The 21,557-nt window shown below is 58.8% G+C and overlaps 1 protein-coding gene across 6 annotated transcripts; it reads right to left on the reverse strand.

Moving 5' to 3' along the window:
* Positions 1 to 350: 350 nt before the first annotated feature.
* Positions 351 to 21,322, reverse strand: PCNX3 (pecanex 3). 6 transcript variants are annotated; one of them, XM_041721918.1, is made up of 35 exons: positions 20,256 to 21,322; positions 19,700 to 19,887; positions 19,373 to 19,472; positions 19,234 to 19,273; positions 19,039 to 19,134; positions 17,668 to 18,795; positions 17,041 to 17,161; positions 16,779 to 16,954; positions 16,239 to 16,329; positions 15,745 to 15,880; positions 14,369 to 14,529; positions 13,195 to 13,348; positions 12,877 to 12,909; positions 12,442 to 12,613; positions 12,223 to 12,333; positions 11,793 to 11,884; positions 11,524 to 11,633; positions 11,240 to 11,345; positions 11,042 to 11,134; positions 10,714 to 10,864; positions 9,835 to 9,979; positions 9,340 to 9,517; positions 8,277 to 8,385; positions 7,985 to 8,114; positions 7,537 to 7,595; positions 7,217 to 7,432; positions 6,374 to 6,627; positions 3,368 to 3,598; positions 3,114 to 3,217; positions 2,667 to 2,814; positions 2,341 to 2,571; positions 1,981 to 2,255; positions 1,463 to 1,596; positions 1,081 to 1,379; positions 351 to 1,004 (listed from the first exon to the last, which is right to left on the reverse strand). In XM_041721918.1, exons 1-35 carry the CDS (start codon positions 20,406 to 20,408, stop codon positions 807 to 809), a joined length of 6,123 nt encoding a protein of 2,040 aa, XP_041577852.1. In that variant the 5' UTR covers positions 20,409 to 21,322; the 3' UTR covers positions 351 to 806. The 6 variants fall into 6 exon arrangements, with proteins under 6 accessions (XP_041577852.1, XP_041577851.1, XP_041577853.1 ...); XM_041721917.1 differs by having other exon boundaries at positions 17,041 to 17,164; XM_041721919.1 differs by having other exon boundaries at positions 14,369 to 14,511; positions 16,779 to 16,957; positions 17,041 to 17,164; positions 20,256 to 21,321.
* Positions 21,323 to 21,557: the final 235 nt, after the last annotated feature.

Genomic DNA, 21,557 nt, shown 5'->3' on the forward strand with positions numbered 1-21,557 from the left:
CACCTTAGACAGGTGTTTTCTCTGCTTTATAGCTGGAGAAATTGAGGTTCAGAGAAAGGCTTTTGCCAAGGTCAAGGCTGATAATTTTAGGCACTAGCCTCATGAGGTAGAAGTCTTTGAAAATTCAGGGGTGAGAAACTGAACATGAATTTCAGACCAAGGCTTAAAAAGGAACAAGGTTGTGAGGAAGGGGACCTAAGCCTACTTGAACCCCACCTGGGTCTTACCTCTGTCTCCATCATTACCCAGCCCCAGATTCTTGATCCCCCTCTCTGCTCATCTACCCTGACCTGGCCACCTGCCTCTGTCTTCCACCCAAACATTCCCAGACAGAAAAAGAAAACACCAACCAAAATCAAAAATAGTGTTATTAATTCTGGTGTCTCCGAAGCACGAAAAAAAAAAAAAAAAAGAAAAAAAGAAACCACCCTTCCCACATTTCAGCCCCAGGTCCAGGCCAAGGGCTGCCGCCTCTGAAGGCAGAGCGGGCCCAGGGGCCAAGTCCAGTCAGTCCTGGCCATGGGCTCGAAGCGGGACCAGCCCATGGATTTGGCTTTTAGGGCCTGGCTGGGAGGCTGCCTGCCTCAGTTTTGGGAGCCCAGGCCCTGGACTAGGGATGAGAGATCAGGGATCAAGGTCAGAGGTCTGGGCCACTTAGTTCTGATACTCTGGCTAAGGCAGCCAGAGGTCAGGGTTCAGATGTGGAAGCCAAAGCCACTCAGTTCTGTGGTCCAGGAGAGAGGGCCAGAGGCCGGGGATCCAAGTTACTGAATCCTGGGGCTGGGATCCAGAGGGTACCAGGCTGCTCAGTATTGATGCTCCAGCAGGGGCTGAGCGGCCGGGCTCTCCCGCTCCTCAGCAGGGGCAGGCCAGTCCCCCAGGGTCCCAGTAGGTGTGCCACTTTCAGGAGCACTGCTGTCCAAGCAAGGAATGTCCTGGGCTGCTCTGGGGGGCGAGGAAGCATTGGTGCTGATATCCGGGCTGAGGCTGAGGTCTAGGGGCGCCTAGGGGAGGGAAGAGCGGTTGGTGGAAGAGCAGACCTGAGTAGCTCAGGACCCAATCCTTCCACAGAATCCTTACCTGAGATTTGGGGGTGCCTCCTTTGGGGCTCCCTGAGGCTGGTTCTGCCTCAGATCCCCCTAGCCCCTTTCGACCCCCCAGGCTCCACTTCCCACTAGGACCCTCAGAACTGAGGAGCCCAGGGCCAGGGGGCCTTGAGGGCCGGGGACCCTCCGTTGAGGCAGGGGAGGCAGGGGTTGGTCCAGGGATCCGAGGGGGTGGCCACTGCAGCAATGGAGGGGGTCGCCCATCACCAGAACCGCTCAGGGAAGGCCGAGGGCCCCAGCCTGGGCCCGGGGGGAGGGCCTGGTCGCCACTGCCTGTGGGAAACAGGTAAGAGGGTCAAGCTTTCAGCTAGGCTGTCCTCCTCACTCACTGGCTTAGGTTGGCCTTGCTCACTCACCTGCTGTGTTCTCAAGTGTGGGGTGTGCCAGGGCAGGGTTATTGCTGAGGGAGGTTAAGCCACCACCTCCGACACAGTCCGAGTCATCCACGTTCCCACCGCTGTTGCAGCCGGCACCACAGCCCTTATGAAGCCTGGAATGGGGGGCGGCAGGGAGGGACAGGTTGGCAGGCGGAGGGCCTAAGACTCCAGAGGCGCAAGTCCCCAGCTCTAGGACAAGCCAGCTAATATCTTCTGAGCCCCAGGATCCCGTCTCTAAGAGATGTTGCCATCTCCTTTTCAGGATCTTCTAAGAGAGGTGTCATTGACAGCTCAGAAGGCAAAAGGCCACCTCTAACTTTGGGAAAGCAGCATGAAGGTGGGTCAGCTCTAGGGCAGTGTCACCTCTCAGGACCCAGGCCTGGCTCCAGCACTTCCCCACTCTGAGCCTTAGGAGGAACCTGCTTCACCTCGCTGAGCCTCCGCTTCCCACTCCAGGACCTCAGCCCCACAGGCTTGGGGCAGCGTTCAGGGCTCACCTCTCCCAACTGCGCAGAAGCCAGCGGGCAATGGCACTCAGGCTGACTGGGCCACCCCACAGAGCCCGCAGCTGGGGGTGGCTACCGGCCAGCGAGGTGGTGAGGGGCGACACATAGATGGGGTAGCCCAACGGCTGGTCACAGGAAGAATTAATCATGTTGCGGAGTGCCTGCTTGGCATTCTGGATACTGCCACGTTCAGGGTTGCGGTTGCGCAGAAACACCAGCTCCTGCTGCTGCCCGGCCCATAGGCCACGGACGCACTCACGGTTCACCTGCGGGTGGCCATGCACAAGGGTCAGGGGGGGGGCCAGTGCCTGGCAGGGGACCAGGTGCCTGGCAGGGATGGGCCATCCGCACCTTGATGACTCGGAAGCTGAGGTGGCGCCGGTTGAGCATGATGATCTTGTACTCATCGGAGGCATCATCTAGGACGTGGCGCAGAGCCAGCAGTGAGGGTGTGTTGCTGAGGATGGCACTGCGCCAGGCCGGGTCACCCTCATGCGAAATGACCAGGCGCTCCTCATTGGCGGCAATGGCATCATACAGAGCAGCTGGCTCCTCATACTCATCTGGGGACGTGAAGTGGTCCTGGGGGGCCAATGGGAAGCCTGGTCAGTGGCCCCTGACCCAGGGAGGGCTTCATCTCCCAAATGCCCACCCTACGTGGGCACACTTCTCCCCACCTGGTGAAGCTTGAGGGCCATGCGAACCCCAGGTGCCACCACACGATGAAGCAGGTCCATGTCCGCGAAGACCCACTCGTCGCGTGGGGAGGTGATGCGGAAGTCGCCCTTGAACAGGGCGTGCAGGCCGTAGAGGAAGGGCTCCAGGCTGGGGATGAGAAGGAACAGGCAAGCATGAAGGTTTCTGAGCCCTGGCTCTCCACACGGTGGTCTGAGCTGAGACCATTCTTTATGCTGGGCCTCTGTTTCTCCATCCTGACAAGGCCGGTGTCTGTCTAGGTCCCTCATAGGGTGGTGAGGAACAGGCAAGGTCTATAAGTGGGAGGTACCCTGCCCGAGGAGAAGAGCCACCCTGAAGGAAGGACTGAGGTGGCTCCTGGGGGCTTCTGGCCCAGAGCTCTTTGTGGAGGGGGTAGAGGGGAACACGGCCAGACCTGTGGCACTCACCTGGCCGACATGCTATGCGAAGCTGTCCCCAGGGCCCGGCGGCCCAACACACACAGGCCAAAACACAGCGTGACCAGCGGCGAGTTCCAATCTTGGTCCACGGGCTGTGGCACAAGGACCCCGTCCCCAGAGCCCAGCTCAGACCCAGGACAAGGAACCTGGGATGGGGGCCAGGGCCCAGACCAAGGGAGGCCGAAAGAGGAACCCATCCAGGGAAGGGAGAGGGGGCAGCCCCAGGGTAGTGGTGGCCAGACCTGGCTGCGCCGGGAGGCACAGTACTGGATCCACTCAAGGTGCACCGCACAGAAGGAAGGCAGTGAGAGGCCAGAGAGGCGAAGGTCATAGTCCTCATCCACACTCAGTGAGAAGGTGGGGTCCGAGTCAGCATAGCCGGGCGCCCTCACTGGGCGCAGGGCTGCCGAGATGCCCTCATGGCTAAGCCACGCCTCCAGCTTCGGTGAGCGGCTCACGTAGTAGATGATGCTCTGGGAGGAGAGGGCAGGCATCAGAACTGGGGCCAGTGACTGGGGTGGTACCCTAGCCTCGGAGGACAAAGCACCAGGATGCTTCCTAGGACACCAACCTCGTGTCCCCTCTGAGTTCTCTGAGGCCACATAGGCTAGTGTGCTCCCCTCTCCGAGGCCAGGGAGGAGGAGTGAGAAAGCTACCAGGAAGCACCCTCCACCCCTTGCCTTACAGAGCATCCCCCGGAAGGTTCTGCACTGTGGCAAGTGCTCACCTGCTTGCTTCAGAAGATTCCCCCCCGCCCTGCTTTTTTTTTTTTAAGATTTTATTTATTTATTCATGAGAGACAAAGGGAGAGAGACAGGCAGAAACACAGACAGAGGGAGAAGCAGGCTCCACGCAGGGAGCCGGATGCAGGACTCGATCCCGGGTTTCTAAGATCACACCCCGGGCCGAAAGTGGTGCTAAACCACTGAGCCACCTGGGCTGCCCAAGACCCCCCATTTGTAAGACAGACTGAGGCTTGGGAAGACAGTGGACTTGGGGTGCCTGGGTGGCTCGGTGGTTGAGCATCTGACTTTGGCTCAGGTCATGATCCCGGGGTTCTGGGATTGAGTCCCGCATCAGGCTCCCTGCAGGGAACCTGCTTCTCCCTCTGCATGTGTCTCTGCCTCCCTGTGTGTCTCTTATAAATAATAAATAAATAAAAATCTTTAGGAAAAAAAAAAAAAAGAAAGACAGCAGACTTGCCTGAGGTTACTCAGCAGGGCAAACTGAGCTAGGATTGGAACCCCCAGGACCTTACCACATCATAATGCTATGGGATCCATATCTCAGAGGCCTTGGAAGGCCAGGCGGGGGCTGCCTACAGGCCAGTGGGCCTAAGTGCCTGAGTCACGGGTCCCTTTAGGCAGCCGAGGTGTGACAGCCACAAGGCATCCCCTCAGAAAAAAGGCAGAGAGGCACATATCGTGTGTCCAAAGTCAGAGGCTCTTACCCCTTAAAAGAATGTTGGTTGCTGAACAGGGGTTTGAGCAAATGGAGAAGAGCTTTTGGAAGGCGGACAGGATGGATGGGCAGTGCAAGGCTGGTGGCTGGCAGCCAGCAAGGTTATTAAGATTCCATGTGCCACCCTGGGATGGAGCTGATGGGGCTGGCCCTATGCCTGGGTACAGGGTGAGAAGTCCAGGGCCGGGGAGGGTGCTACAGCTGGCCACGAACAGAGGCCACCCAGGCAGCAGGAGTAGGAATGTCCAGCCGGGTAGCTCTAGTAGAGTATGCAGGCCCAAGGGGCTTCCCTGCACAGCTGCCACCCCACCCAGACACTGCCCCTGGCACCCCCAACTCATTCTTCCAAACTTCACCTGACACTCTCTCTTTGGCAAAGCATTCCCCAGGTACCCCAGACACCTCTACCCAGCTCTGACTGTGCCCAACTTTTGAGGCTGCTGGAGCCATGGAGAGTTAGCTTCCCCCAGGGGATATTAAACTTGGCAGGGGTGGAGCTCATCTCAGTCTGCCAGCCTGAGCCTGGCTGGGTGCCTGGTGTGCTACCATGAGGCTGCACTGGCCTTGAACTGGGTTTGTGGGAGCAGGGTGACCTGGGTAAAAGCACTTCTCTGACAACAGGGGAGGAAGGTGGAGAGAACTGTGACCCCTGCATGACCTGAGGCTGGGAATGTCCCCATTTGGACCACAGCCTCTTTCTTGGAGAAGGCGAGGGGCACAAGATTTGCAAACCCTTCCCTAGGAGTGGATGGGTGGATAGAAAAAATTACAGGAATTATAGCTTCTCTGACATGTGTCCCAGATGGGATGTCCATGGGGATAGTAGGACAGCTGGGAGGTGCAGAAGACTGCCCTGGAGAGAACCTCAGGTGAGCAGGCTTCCCTGGGCCCCTCCAGGCCTCCCCTCCAGGCTCTGCATGGGGAGCCCCAGGGTAGATGCTAAGAGGACACAAGGGAATGTGGACAGGAGCCACCCTCACCCCACTCCCATAGTAATCCCTCTTCAAAGAGATACACTTAGGCACAGCAGAGGAGGTGACAATCCAAAAGAGGCTTCCTAGAACCCAGTCCAGGGCTTCTGCTGGACCCCACACTGCCTCACAACCCTCAACAACCCCGCGGGTTCTCAGAGCATCCGGAGTCTGATAGGGAGGCCCAGGCTTGGGTCTAAGCTTGCCTCTGCCATCTTCACCTTATCTGGGGCCTCAGGCTAATCATTTTGTTCTCCCAGCCAGCTTCCACAGCTGAGACATCAGAACCTCTCTGGGAGGGCGTGGTGGGCTTCACCCAGCTCAGGAGGGTTGCCTGGCACAGAGCTTACCCCTCGGTAGGCATCAGTGCTTGGTAGCCACTCCTATGATTATCATTTACCACTACCACTGTGAATATTATCGTCACTGTCCGCTGGTGGGAGTTGGGCAGGGTCCTGATGGTCTAGAAGGCTGGCCTCAGCAGCTGCCCTTCCCAGCACCATGGATTCCCAATGAGGGGATCCATGCACAAGCTGCCCACCTACCCCCAATACTCACTGTCCAAGGTGCCTCTTCCAGGAGGGTGACAGGGAACCCCACCCCAGACCCCATTAGAGCCACATAAGCTGCTGGAGCCCCTGAGGCCTACTGGCCAGTGGCAGGTGGCACTTTGCAGGATGCTTAAACTCTCTAAGGCTCCTGTTTCCCTTGGGCAAAATGGGCTCCCTACCATCCTGAAGATGACACTCAGGATGCTCCCAGTCAGTGAGTGCTAATTAGCAGGGACTCTGCTGCCCAGCCACCCACCAGCCATACCTTGACATAGTAAGTGATGAGGATTTTGCGGAGATCAAACACCTGCAGCATGGAGGCAGCGTTATTGTCGCTGATGCTGTAGCCTTCCAGCACGTACTTGCTGGCTGTCACCTCCCAGGCCAGCCAACGCTGCCCAAAGGCGGCATTGAAGGACAGAACCCGAGGCAGGTGGCCAGGCTCACAGCAGCAGCAGCCCTCATCCTCCTCCACGCCCTCTGTGATGGCCTCTACCTCACGCTGCTGGCAGTACGTACCTGGAGGCAGGGAACGGCCAGTCAGGGGGCTGCCAGGACCTCCCTGCCTGCCTTCTCCCTCACAAGCACCCAGGCCTTCACCGTTCCCTGCCTGGGGATGCCGTGTGAGTAATCGCTAAATGCGGGGGTCAACAAATGAACCCTTTTCCTCCTGACTCCCAGAGGCCACGGTGAAGACTGCAGTTCAGAGAGGAGTGAGCGGTGCCTCAAGCCGTTCTGTACCCTCAGGACCCTCTTCTGAAACTGGCATCCGACACATACATCTTCCTGAGGGCAAGGAGCTAGCCCATTTACCAGGGGCTATACATGGCGCCCAGCCTGAGCCAAGCCCAAGAAAAGAGAGCAGGCAGGAGGAGCCATGGGAGAACCCAGAGCTCCAGGCCCGAGCTTCCATCAAAGCCACCCACTCGGGCCAGTGGACCCAGAGTCAGGGCATGGATACAGTGTGGCCACAGGAGACCCTGCCACCTCACCACTCATCCTATGAACCCCAGGCCTAGGGAGGAAGAATGCTCTGTTCTAAGTCACTCTGCAAACCAGGGCAGGGCTGGACTAGAATCCAGCATCTGGCCCAGGCTCCACAGCTTACCCCGGAACTCAAGGCCACGCAGCTGGAAGGTGACAAGGCCATTGCCAACCTCAATGAGGTGCACCAGGGCGTTGAGGTAGTCAGAGGCCAGGACGAAGCAGTCGCCGGGGCCGTAGTTGCCCCAGCGGCCCAGCACCAGGTCCCCACACAGTGTGTGCTGCAGTGAGCGTGTCAAGTGCTCGTAGAAGATGGAGTTGAGGTTGTTGTCATCAGCGCCTGAGACCCAAGACAGACAGACAAATGGACAAAATGACAAATAAGTGAGGCCCCCTCCCCAGAGAGGCACCGCCCAAAAGTCCCCTGGATGGCCGAGTACACACCAGGGTTCCGATCCAGCTGTGTGACCAGGCGGGTGTTGGAATGATCCACACGTTTAGTGCTGTTCAGACAGAATGACAACACAGTTGGCCAACAGGGTGAGGCTGCCAGGGTTCAGATGATGATCCTGCCAGTCCACCACCACATCCTCATAGCCCACACCCCTGTTCTCAGGGCAGATGCCATGACAGTCCCATTTCACAGGAGGCTGAGGCTCCAGGACATGAGGGGACTCCCTCAGGAGCACCCAGCCAGGAAGCCCAGGGTGTGAGCCCAAGGCTTGGCCCAACTCAGGTTCTGCCCTCATCAGATCAGTCACCTGAAGCCCACTGTGCTTAAGCACTTGCAACCCTGCTGTGCCCTGTCTTTGCACCACACCTGGCCTGGGCTCCAAGCTCCCTTTCCTTCCAAGGCCCCTGTAGGTGATCCGCCTAGTCCCTCCAGACTCACTTGTAGTCACGCTCCCAGAACTTGAGGGGTCGAGCATAGGACATGATGAAGACGGCGCTGCCCAGCAGGGGGTTGAGCGGTGTGGAGAAGAGTGCGGAGAGCAGAGCTTGAACAAACAGCATGGCCGAGTCTGGGCACGAGTCAAGGAGGCGGCGGGCATACGGACCCGCCCTGGCCTCCCTCACCACCCCACCCCGTGCCCCCCATCAACCCACCCCACACTCCCTCATCCAGTCCCCCTCCCCACACTTCCCCAGCCAGGTGGCAGGCAGCAGGCCGGCAGGCTGGGTACGTGGCACGGCAAAGGGCTGGGCAAAAGCGTGGAAAGCTGAGCCCCAGGTGATCTGCCAGGGCGCGATGTAGGTCAGCACGAAACGTAGCTTGTACAGCAGGTCCCACAGCTGGCAGAGTCAGAGGAGGTAAAAGTAGACAATACGCAGGTCACACAGAGGTGCAGTTGGCCAAGGACCCATTCAGAGCCTCCACTACCCCAGTGGCTGCCACGTGGGAGTCAAGCTCAAGCCCAGCCCTTTCTCTCTGGACCTGGCTCAAAGCACCTGTTCCTGTTAGCAAACCCTCTAAAGGAGCATTAGCCATCTATTTGCAGGACCACCCTGTGAGCTTCCTATTCTTGCCCCGTTTCACAGATGAGAAACTTCAGAAAAAGCAGAGCAGGACAATGACTTGCTCAAGCTATCAGTCAGTGATGAGGCTGGGCTTCCACCATGATGCTGAAAGTCGAGACAAGCCCTGCCCTCAGAGGAGGGCACAGTTTGGATTGCTACCATCTGGAACCAGACCAGAAAACCGGACTGGGACGCCCACATAGAAGAGAAAAAGCTTCAGGGCTTTGCCGGGATCCCACTGCAGGCAACCCTACAGGCCTTCCAGACAGTGCCAGGGAATGGTTCTTTGTTCAGTGATCCCCCTCAACCCCAGATCAGGGCACCCCACAGCCTGGCAGATTCAGGGAGCCCCACCCCATAACCCGATCCATCCAGGCCCCAGGGGCTTGTGAAACTCTGCTCTTAACTGCTCCCCAGGGCTGTGGCTGGGAGAGGGGCAGAGCTCAGAGGCTGGTTCCCAGAGAACAAGGACAAGTCCTCACCATCTAGTAACTGCTTAAGAGGAAGATGAGAACAGACAGCGAAGTCAGAAAGACCTGCTCACCAATTCTCTAGGGAACCCCGAAGCAAGTCACTTTAGCTCTGTAAACCACAGCTTCCTCTGTGTCCCTCGGGAACCTGGGGCTGATGTGGAGCTGCAGGCCCCTGGGGAAGTTCTCCCCACCACCAAGGCAGAAAAGTCCTGCTCTCCCGTACAGCCCAGAGCCTGCAACTCAGCCACCAACTCACCTTGCTGCAGAGCAGAGACATGAGGAAATAGTCGAGCAAAAAGCCCTGGGAGAGGCGCGGGTAGTCGAAGTGGAATAGCAGGACAGTGAAGGCCAAGGTCAGGTACTGCTGGGGTGGGCAGCAGAAGGCTGAGCGCAACAGCTTCAGCCCAGCCACAGTCATCAGCAGTGCCCGGCAGCTGTGGGTGAGGAACAGACATTGTGTGCCAAGTGGGACTCAGGGGGCGGAGGGGGTGGGTGCCCATCCTTCCCGAATCCTGGACTGGGCTCTGCTGGGCTGGGTCCTACTCTCGGGGGGCCAGGGACTCTCGGTCATCACTGTTTTAAGACCCATCTGGGAGACACATGTTTTCAAACAGAAGGGTATCAGGATCTAGAGCATTGTGATAGCTTGCTGGGCAACTGAGGCAGGTTGCATTCCCTCCATAGGCTTCAGCGTCCCACGGGCCCCTGGGAATGTGGACAGTGAGATGGTGGGGGGTGGGGCAGTCCTTACGAGAGGCAGAACTTGTCTGGGTGGCTGACAACAGTGTGGGCGTCCACCGTGAGAGCGTTGAGCACCACGGCAGGGTAGATAAGATACTTCTCAATGCACTGAAGGCTGGCATAGAGCTTCTCAAACCACATCACCTGGGCAGCACCTGCAACAGAAGGCAGGACTATTGGTCCTCCACATCCCCCTCTCCCTGAAGGGTCAGGTCAGGTGCCCTCCTGAAGAGAACCCGGAGGGAGGGCGAACTATAAGATGTGGCTCTCCAGGTTCCCAGAGAATTTGTGGCAGCTCAAATGAGGGTGATGAGACCCGGGCAAGGCGTGTCAGGGTCTTCGGGTACATGCTTTGCCTGCTCTGCGGTCTATAAAAACAAACCTAAGGAGGATGTCCTAGATGCCCACTGGAGCCAAGGCAGGCTAGGTAAGGCCCACATCCTCAGAGACCCAGGTCACTGGCACCTGGCTTGTGTTGACTGTGGGAATGCACAGACCAAATGAAAACCAGCCAGGGAGATCTAGTCTATCGACAACCAGTTGATAATTCTGGACAACAAATCCCTACAGGGCCCTTGGAATTGTACATCCTCTATCTCCCCACAGAAAGCAAGATGGGCAGAGAAAGGGCAGGGTGGGCAGGGTGGAAGCGAAGCAGGGGCCCAGCCAAGGCACAGCAGGCATGAGGAGAGGACAGGGGCAGGGCTGCGAAGGGGCCCCGCAAGGACAGCGCGGCTGGACGGAACAACGTGGACAGGGCAGTGTGGGCAGAGGCTGCCCCCTGCTGGCACTCTCAGCCAAGAGAAGGCTGCCCTCACCAGGCTGCAGGTCCTGCGGGAAATCAGAGCAGCAGGGGTGCAGGGGTCCCAGTCCCAGGGCAGGGACTCACCTCGAACTTCATACTGGCTGTACTCTGATGGCTTCAGCACAGGCTGTGACAGGCAGAACCAGGGCAGCTGTTTGCGGAGCTGCGGCAGCAGGTAATGTGTGAAGAAGCCCACAGCCCCGGCCAGAGCATACAGCACGAAGCCCAGCACTGACTGCAGGGGAGAGGCCAGAGGCTCAGCTTAGAGGAGCGGGCCAAGGAGCCCACGGGGCCTGGGCACAGGCCAGGAAGGGGTGGAGAGGAACATGAAGCCATGGGTGCCCAGGGCCCTCAGGTGGAGTGGGCTCCTGTGAAGACTGAGGGGGCAATGGGGGCGGGGGGGCACACGCACCTTCAGGGCAATGAAGACAGTGCTGGCACTGATGGCAAAAGTGAGCACAGCAATCACCACACACATCACCAGGTCAGAGTGCAGGACCTCACGCTGCAAGGCCAGGAAAGACTAGCTTGGGTGCCCACCACCCAGGAGCCAACCACACACTATTAGCCCTCCGCCCCGAGAGTAGAACCCCACACTCCAGGCTCTCACCACCGACTGGCGCATCTTGTCTGGCAGTGGATCTGGGGGCTCAGCTCGAGCAGTCTCTAAGCTCCGCTCCTCCAGCTCAGGGAAGAGCTTGCTCCGGATCAGAGACCTGGGTTGGGTGAGAAAAGGCAGGAGCCCGGAGTCTGCGGAGGCCATTCTTCCTCCCACAGATTCCAGGGTCAGTTGGTGACAGGCACATGCACAGGACCACCCCTCCAACCCTTGCCATGCACAGACACTCACACAAACACACACAAGCGCACAGACAGGCACATGCAGGCACCCACCAGAGCACAGTGGGGTCACTGCTCTGACGGCTCAGGTGGTAGGACAGTGCCACCAGGAGGCCACAGAAGACCGAGAAGAGGACAGGGACGTGCTGCTCCGGCCAAGGAGTCTGGGGAGAGAACTCATGCTGGTCAAGGGAGGCAAGGGTAAGCGTGGCAGTAGGGGGATCCCCCCATGGGAGAAGCCACTGCTGAGCCCACTTCGCAGCCCTATCCCACCCCACCCCCCAGGTCTCAGCATGCCCCCCCACCCCATAGGTCATCCCTACCTTGATGGCCCCAAGGCAGAAACCATAGAGCAGGGCAGCAGCCAGCAGGCTGCGAGAGAGGCTGAAGACTGCAGTGAGTGGACTGGTGGCGGCTGTGAGGGGAGAAACAGCAGGTAAAGCCTAACTTCCATCTGCTAGCAACTCACCTCACCCCCACCCCACTGCCCCTCGATTCCCACAAGCTAACCTCCCTGCAACCCATCCACAGCCCATTCTTCTCTGGTCCCCAAGCCTTGAGAAGCCTTCAGATCTTCTGGCTTTCTTGGGTTTAAACCATTGCTTGGGAAGGGGGCAAGATGGGCTCTTGAAATCCATAGTATAAACAAAGGAGAGGGATCAGCAAAAGGCTGGAGCCACATACCTAAACCACAGCACTTCCTGGGCCTCACGCTGCCCCCCCCAACCCCCAAGCCACCTATGGGCCCCATACCTGTACCCCCGAAGCCGTGCATATCTATCTGCTCCAGCAGGTACATGAGGCAGGTGTTGACCTGGGGCAGGAGGCCCAGGAGGAAGACGAACGGGAAGCACAAGGTGAATACTGGCAGGGAGGGAAAGCAAAGGCCTAGTCGGTCAGCCCGCAGGCCACCCCCTGGCTCACCCTTGGGACTTCGCTCCCCTGGGCCACCTCAACGTGGCCCAGTCTCACCAGTGGCCACGTCCCGGGCACAGAAGAAGAAGGAGGCGGAGAAGAGCGTGAGGCCATACAGGGAGACGGGTGGGAAGGGCTGAGCTGAGCCCAGGGCGTCCAGTAGCCAGATGAGCAGACAGCAGATGCAGAAGTAGACAGGCCGGCTGTATGCAATCACCCAGTTGTGGCCCTGGGAAGTGGGACTGTGAGGAGCCAGATCTCCCCAGCTGACCAACCCACACACACACACGTACACACACACACATGCACGCACGCACATGCTAATGCACGCTCGTGTACCCTGCCCATGGCCCTGGATCCAAGACAGAAAGCTTGGCAGGGTGAGGGCCACGGGACTGAGGATCTGAGGCCACAGGGGTAGTCCTCCCAGGACCCTCCAAGCCTATCTCAGCCCCCTGCCTGAGCCTCCTGGGTAAAGGCACAGGTACTCACGTGCATGGGAGATGCCGCATCAGGCTGGACACTCTGGAAGAGACAGGAGCTACATTGGCAACAAGAGCCAGAGCCCAAGAGAGGGTCAGAGACCCCAGACTGCTTAGTTCTACCATTGGGACCATCAGGAGTGACCAGGGCAGGAACCTAAACCATCCTGAGCCTCAGTTCTCTCATTAGAAAGATGGGGGGCTGATTACAGGGGCTTTTAAGCACCTTATCTGCTTTCTAACTCACACTCCTCAAAACAGGTTGTGGGAACGGAGACATCTGGAAAGAGGTGGGTGGGGGAAAGAAAGCCAAGGAATAAAGCCTGACCTTCAGCAGGGAATACTGGCAGGAGGCAATGACCAAACAGAACTGGAAGACCCAGATATCCGTGAAGAAGCCCTTGAGCAGCAACAGGTAGCCCAGGAAGGCAACAAGGCTGCTGAGGCCGACGCCAAGTATGTTCTCCACCAGCCCCCGAGTCCTGGAGAGACAGCAGGGTCAGGGTACACCCATCACCTTCCTGGCTAATGGGGCAAAAGCAGGTTGGGTGGGGAGGACAGGACCCAGCCACAAGGACCCACATTTGAGCCTGTGCCCACACCACCCCTCATCCTCTAAATATCTGAACTATATACCTTTTAGGGACAGGGATAGGGCCAGGTCGCACCTGTTCAGGAAGCTGCCCCATTGCTACCCTGCATACCAATCTTTGCGCCTTCTAGACTCTAAAGGCTCCAAGCACCACCACCCTGGGGCTTGCCTGGCTCTAGCTAATGTGTGCCTCATCAAGCATGCCCAACAAACACTGTGCCAGGGAGGAAATCCAGAGTGTGGGAAGCCAGGACCCAGGCTCAAGGCCCAAGTCATCCACATAGACAACAAAAGTCATCTGACTTCTGATCGGACTTCCCCAGCCTCAGTTACCCCATAAGAAATGGGGAGATTGAGACAAAGGGTTCGCTAGGTTTTTTTAGACCATAAAACTCAACTTTGTCAAATCTAACTCAGAAGCAAATAAAAGCAAGAGACTAGATGAGAATCTAGTTTTGAGCAGAACTTTTGGACAGGGGGATGCCGGGGTGGCTCAGTGGTTAAGTGTCAGCCTTTGGCTCAGGTCGTGATCCCGGGGTCCTGAGATCGAGTCCCGCATTGGGCTCCCCACAAGTAGCCTGCTTCTCCCTCTATCTATGTCTCTGACTCTCCCTCTCTGTGTCTCTCGTGAATAAATAAATAAACCTCCTAAAAAAAAAAAAAAAAGGAAAAAGAAAACACATACACAAAAAGAAACTTTTGAACAGGGAATAACCACAGCAGTCCCCATTCGGCCACCTCTTTTCACCCCAGAGGAACCTAGTAAAACCCCACTGCAGACCCCACCCCTCAATGTACCTTCAGTGACCCCCGGCAGTTAGGTTCTCTAATGCAATGACGGCTTCCACACATTTAGAGGGTCCAGAAGGCCAGGGGCTAGGGACTGGGGGCCAGGCAGGCGGGCACTCACCGGTCCAGCAGGGCCAGGAGGGCCAGCCGCTCATAGCGCACAGATGTCCAGCGGCCAGGAAGAAGCCAGTACTTGTAGCTGTGCTGGGCGCGGGGCGGTGCCTCCTCCATCAGCGTCTGCTCCTGGGATTCGTGCAGGGAGTCCTGGTCCAGCAGGTCAAGCTGCGGTCCCCATACCGCAGCCATCAGCCCCTCGCCCCCCAACCTGGCCCATCGCCACCGTTCCCCTTCCCAGGGCCCACTGTCAGCCATTGCCTTGGGCACAGGAAATCCCCGCCATCTAGTGGCCCTATGGCCTATCCTGATCTTCCACCACAAAGGCATGCTCCTTTCTTTCTCCAGGTCCCCAAGACACGGCTCAATGGCAGCTGGGGCTGCTAGGGTTGCTGAGGGCCAGAGTCGCCAGTGCCTGTGCCTGTTCTCGCTACTCGGGTACCTTCTCCTGCCTCTTTCTGGGCTCAGTGAAATCCACCCTGTCCTTTGGGACCTGGTACAAATGCTACCGTCCTCCTGGACAGAGCATCAAGGTCACTCTGACCACTCTACCGCAGAGCACACAAAGTACCAGCCCTGACGACAGGCCCGCTGATGGCTATGCGATGAGGCCTGAGACAAACTACTCGATCTCTGGGAATTTCTTGTGTCCTTCATTCAGTAAATACTTAGAGGGCAAGCTGTGGGCCTGGCCCTGTGCCCAGCCTTGGGGATACCATGCAGAGCCAAAGTTGCACAGCCCCCGCCTATGGATGTGGCCATCAGCTCTATCAGGACCATGGTGGCTACCCTGTGTGACAATTAGGGACAATAAATGCCTCAGTAAGGGAGACATGAGGCTTCCAGACACTGCATGTGCTCTATGACCCTGAGCATTAGATGTGTGGGTACCTCTTTTACCACTGTTCTTCAAGTCCCGAGTCTGTGTTTTATGTGTCCTTAATGCTTCTGCTATTACTACACTGACCATGTGAATTATTGTCCAAACTGGGACACTTCCAGGAGTGAAATGGGAGGGTATGGTAACAAGCACAGAGTACCCCAAGCCGTGCCATGAGCCTGGGCCCAGCCCAGTAAGCTGACCAGTCTCTTCTGCAGGTTTCACCGCAGATACCAACTGCCCCCTCTACCTATGGGACCCTCCAGAATAAAGATACTCCAGACACGCTTGTCTGATAAGCAAACGAACAACTCCTTGAATCACAGAAATCCAGAGCCTGCACACCCAGTGCCAGCTGTCAAAGGACAGGACAGACACCTAGGGCCCCCTAAGAGTCCTCACTCGAGTGGCCAGTCCCCCTGGGTGCCTGGGCAACTGCTCTGCGACCTGCTCCCCTGCTGCTGCCCCTCCTGCAGGCCCTTCCCTGACCATTGGCTCCTCACCTCTGGGATCTCCAGGGGCACGCGGCGCACCTGCATGCCCTGCAGAACCACAGGCCTTGGCTGCAACAGGTTCAGGCTGCCCGCTGCCTCAGGGACATCAGCCGAGTGGAAGCTGGAGGAATGTGAGTGGCGGTCCCTGTGGGAACAGCAGCCATGAAGACTGGGGCCACTGGAGAGCCCTGGGACAGCGGTGGGATTAAGGCCACAGCCAGGCCGTACCTGGGGGCCTCAGGGGGCTGCTCAGATACCCAAAAGGAGGATCTGGAGAAAGCAAATGGCAGAAGTGCCTCCCTCCCAGGCCCTGGGCTTCCTGGAAGCCTCCTGCCTAGAAAGGTCATGTTTCTACAGTGTCAAAGGATCCCTGTAAGCCTGGCCTTTGCCGCTCCCCACTCCCTTCTAGAAGTTCTGAGCTGCCCCTGCGAAGAAAGAGAAAATCCCTAGAAATGGCAACCCACCAGGCTGCTGGCCAGGAGAGCCCAGGACTGGGGACTCACCACGCTCCGTTGGCTGCCTGCTCCCCCTGCTGCCCCACGGGGTTCTCATAGCCGCCTCCAGCTAGGCCAAAGGTGTAGGAACGTCGCACGCCTGGGCCAGGGGTGTGGGACACAAGGCAGCACGTCAGGGACAGGAGCCCTGGACCTGACCCAAGTGACCATCTGATGAGGAAGAACCCCATCCCCTGGTCCCCTGCATGACAGCCCAGCCCCTAGGGACCACAAGCTGGAGCAGAGCGGGCCTGTGGGTCAGCCTGCCCTGGGTTTGGGTCCCTGTTCTGCCATTTGCTCAACTGTCACTTCAGGTTGTGCCTCAGCTTCCACAGAAGCAGAGCAGGGATAACGAGACCACCCACGTCCAGCTGCAAGTGTGACAGCAGACAGCACAAGTAAAGTGGTCGCTACAGACCCGAAAGGGTGCTAAGTACCCAATAGAGCGAGTACTACCACTGGGGCGACAAAGACGTGCAGCAGAAAGGGGCGGGGGGTGGGGAATGCTGGGATCAGGGGCTTGGCCACAGGACTCAGAGAGGGGCTCACCGCTTTCGTCGTAGAAGTAGTGCACAGCACCCTCAGACGTGTCATCGAAGGTGCAGGCTTCATGCACGGTGGCACCGGCCCGTGTGAGCAGCAGCGAGGAGGCGAAGTGCAGGGCAGAGGGCAATGTCAGCGCCCGGGAGTGAGAGGCAGCCCGACCACGCTGAGCCTCCTGCAGGCTGCTGAGGAGGGGTCAGCACTTAAGTCAGCGCCACTCAGAGCCACTGGCCCCCACTGCCCCTTTGACCAACCAGTAGGTGCTCACCTGGGCGGGGAACCCATGACAGAGGCTGGAGGAGTAGGGTTGCTGCCTGCATTGTGGCGTCTGCGGATGGCCTGAGTCCGCCACACACTGCTTGTGCGGTCTCGTTTACCAGGCTCCTCAGCTGCTGCCCAGAGAGAGGTCCCATGCGTAAGCCAGAGAGACTTGGACACAGCCTTGGACATGGTTGGGGCGAGGGAGGGCAGGAGGGGATAGCTGCTCCTGCACGGAGCTAAAGGTGAGGCCTAATCCAACTGTGACCTGCCTTTGGGGCCTAGCCAGGTCACCTAACCACTCATGACTCAGTTTCCACATTTGGAAATAAGGACAAGATCTTCCCCTGCCCTGCTGACAGCCCAGGGGAATGAATGTGGATGCTGAGAGTTGTCGATGGGTAGGTGCTTTGTGCAAACTACAGGACCTGGAGCCGAGTGTCTGAGGTCTCCCAGCCCTGCTTATCTGAGGGGTTCGGCAGGTGGCACTCAACCACTCAGTCCACATCCACCTGCTGCCTGAGACAGAGGCTAAGATGACTCTGACTGGCTCCACTCCAGCGCAGCCCTTGTCCAAACCCAAGCCCAAACCTAGCTCGCCTCCCCACCCCCACCCCCCAACACAGCAGGCACTCACCTCCCCCCACAGCACCTTCCTCTTGCAGCTCCCCCCGCCAGCCGGGTTGGTTGGCAGCAGGTCCCCTGTGGACCTCAGCAGGCAGCAGAGCAGGCTCAACAGAAGCCAGCTCCACCCCCGCCTGGGCCTCCAGCTCAGCCTTGGAGCCAGCCAGGGGGGCCCTCAGGACATCACCCCCTGCCCCATCCATGCTCAGCACACGGGCATGTGTTTTGGCGCTGGCGGTACTAGGCGTCCGCTGGGTCCCATAGGGCCGCTTGGGGGGTACAGCAGTCCCCTCCTCAGCCCCATGAGGGGCCCGTCGCTTCCGGGGTCCCCCTGCTGCACCACGGGAGCTCTCAGGGGAATAACAGGAAGTAGAAGAAGAACTGTCAGTACTGTAGCGGCGCTGAGATCGGAGGCTAGAGGCTGGGCTCAGTTCACTGCCCTCGCTGGTGTCCTCATCCTCAAAGAAGCCCCCACTTTCAAGCAGGGGCCGCCGAGGGGCACGGCCAGGAGGAGAGTGTCTTCGCATGGGTGGTCGCCGTTTGGTGGGCCGCAGCAAGGCCAAGTCCTTGGGCCGCACAACCAGGAGTGGCTCAGCTGGGCCCGGCGGTGTCCCTGCTCCTATGACTGTATCAAAGGAACGCAGCGTGTCATCTGAGGGGACTCCAGCATCTGGCGATGCAGGCAGCTCAGCCTCAGAGGGTGGGTCTGTGTCGCTGCCCTCCGGGGCTTGCCCACCGGGAGGGCTGTCCAGGTGGGTTGAGTTGGTCTTCTCACTCTTGAAGCTGCTCAACGTCTCCCTGTCAGTGCCACTGAAGCAGGAATCTGAGGAGCCTGCTTTCTGGGGCGTGGGCTCACCCGAGCCCCGCCGGTCCAGGGGCTGGTAGCCTCCTGCTCCCCGGTGCTGTTCCCGTCGACTGCTGGTCCTCACCAGGGCCCGCTCAGGCCGGGTCAGGGTCAGGAAGCTCTTGCTCAGCTCCTGGCTGAGGCTCCCCTTCAGAAGGGGGCTCATGGGAGTGTCGGCCACACTGCTCCCACTCCAGGGGGCTCCATCCCCAGCCAAGGGAGAACGTTCTGAAGAGTCTGTGCTGGGGAGAGAGGGGTCTGGGGCAGCCCCCGGGGGTGTCTGGGGAAGGTCTCCAACTATCAGAAAAAAGGAAGACAAAATGAGGGGAGGGCATGCTGCAAAAGGAACCAGCTGCTGAGGGGGTCCTGTGGCCAGGCCACAGGATGAGGTAGGCTACAGGACGGGGCAGATGGGGCAGGACAACGAGAAAGCCCCATCCTAAAGGACAAAAAGAGCTCCGGAAAAGCAAAAGTTGAGGTGACTCAAAGACCAGACAGCTAGTCCTCCCCCTAAGCCCCTGCCACGTCACCCCCACTCACTCAGTTTCTCCTGTGAGCTTAGCTTCAGCATCTCTCGATCCGCTGAGGTCACGATCACATTATTGCTGCCCTGCTCTCGCACCAGCTCCTTGATGTCTGCAACCACGGCCCCACAGGTGTCAGCAGGACTTCGAGGCATCGCTGTGCCATCTCATTCCACACCGCCAAATTCAGACCTGAGCAGCAGCCACCTACCTCTGAGGGGCCCAGAGTCCTCCATCCGGGGCAGCAGCTCCTGAGCAAAGAGAAAAATGAAGGAACAAAAAGAGTAAGACATACCCCAATGAGGATGGGCTCCCAGGAGAGGAGTGGGACAGGGGTAGGAACCACTCACCGAGACCTGGTTGAAGCCAAACACAGAATGCTGGGAGCTACAGCGTACCGGGGGTGTGGAACTCACTTTCCGAAACACTGTCATTTCCACTCCAGGGTCCCTAGCAGTGGAGAAAAGCATCAGCTTTCAGCTAACCTCCTGCACCTTTATACTATACTTCCTCCACTACCCCAGCACTCCTTTCTTCTCAAAGGTCCTCTCACAAGTCTGGAGCTGACCACAGAACAACTGCTCACCTGCTCATGGAGCCAATGTCCCTAAGGCCCCAGTGCTTAAGCCCAGGCACTAAGCACCCTTAATTCCCAACACAGCCCCTCCGAGACTCACCTGGGCAGACTGCTGTCCCCCTGTGCAGGCTCCTCCTCTGGCTCCCCCATGGTAGAGTTACGCTTCTCCACAATCTCGCCCTGATCGAACATAGCGTGTAACCGATAGTTCACAGTCTTGATGGTAGTGAAGATGACAGCCACCACGAGGCAGTACACGCAGGCCACCATCAAGCTGGGGGGCAGGACCTGGAGGTGGCAACAAGTCAGGTTCCCCCTCACGCAGCCCTGACCCTATGGGGTAGACCTACCACCAAAATCATAGCTAGCGTTCACAAGAGTTCATCACCCATCCCTCGGAACTGCTACAAACACCCTCCTCAGGGAACTCTGTCCTCTTATTGAAGAGAAATTAAGTGAGAGACTCAAGGTCACCCAGCCCAGGAAAGGAATAATTTGGCCACTTCTCCATATACCCCCAAACTCTGCAGGAGTCCTCTGTCTCCACACCCCACGCGCCCAAGGCATATCCCCAAATCCCTGCCAGCTTGGCACCCCTCCGTGACATCTGCCCTCCCTTTCCCCAGAGGGAGTTACAGGTGGCGGGAGCATCTCACCATGTACAGCAAGAAGGGAAAGGTGAGCAGGAAGATCCAGACATAAAGGTGGAAGCAGTTGGAGAAGGTGCTCTGGTGCGGGTCGAAGAACCAACCGCCGGTGAGCGAGGCCCACACCCCCTGGCGCAGGATCTGCAATACCTGCGACCCCATGGCCCCGCCGCTGCTGCGCGCGCCCCCCTCCCGGGACCCTCATGGGGGCGGCCGCCGGCCCACGCCCCGCCTGGCGCCCGAGGGCCCCGGGGCCCGGCCTCGCGCTCACGCCATGGTCTCCCACAGCCGGAGAGAGGGGTCGGCTGGGCGAGGGGGCGGGCAGGGGGCGGGGCCGACCCGGGCAGTCAGCGGTGCGAGGCCTGGACGCGGGGGTGGAGCCTCATCAGGGGCGGGGTCCAGGCCCCCACCCCTGGCCCAGAACTGCTCCGAGAGGCCGAGCCGGTAGACAGGCGCGGGGCACGGGCCAGACCCTCGTCGGCGGCATCCAGAGATGGGCGTGGGGTGGGTGCTCCGGGGATGCAGGCGACGGCTCCCTCGGCTCCGGCCCGGGGAGAGCCCCGGGACCCTGAGGTCCACTTCCGGGGTTACAGGTCACTCGCTTCGGTCTCCGCGATCGCCCGGCTACTGCGGGACCCGGCCCAAGGGGGAGGCCGGAAGGAGCAGCGAGCCGCCAGCCAGCAGTGGCGCATGCGCCAGACGGGCCTAGTTGGGACCCGGAAAAGGAAAACTTGAAGGCATGAAACCTGACGCACGCGCAGGAAGGTTGTGGAGCGCTAAGACGCGGGGGAACCCTTTGGGCGTGCGCGGAGTCCAGGCCTAAAAGAGCTCCAAAAGTGGTAGCGCTAGGGCGCATGCGCACACCTAGGCGTTGTCAACCCAGCAGACACCCCTGGGCGGAACCGAAGGGATAGTTGAGTGGCCACTGAGTAATGGCGGGATTAACTGGCACAAAACTCTCTCAGTGAGTTACAGGAGGCGGAGCAAAAAAAGGCGTGGACTTCTCGGGGCTACTGCGATAGTTGTGTACCACCAAGGCACGCCCCTCTCGGTCCGCCCCTTTCAGTGTAGGACCGCATACCCGCACTCTCGCCCCAAGCAGCCTCTACTTCCGGGTCAGAGCTCAGACTTAGCGGGTAGAGAGCTACCCTCCAGAACAGGCATGAATAATAGAAATAGGATAGCGTCGCTTTTCTTAAAGTGACAGGCTCAAGGCAATGGGGGGGGCGGGGGGATGTCCATCCAGCAGCTGTAAGGGCAATTTAGCTCTTCTGAATCCAACCACTGGGCGAAGTTCAGAATTACAGTCTC

Source organism: Vulpes lagopus, chromosome 11 (assembly GCF_018345385.1).
Source record: "Vulpes lagopus strain Blue_001 chromosome 11, ASM1834538v1, whole genome shotgun sequence".
In the NCBI taxonomy this organism is placed as follows: Eukaryota; Metazoa; Chordata; class Mammalia; order Carnivora; family Canidae; genus Vulpes; species Vulpes lagopus.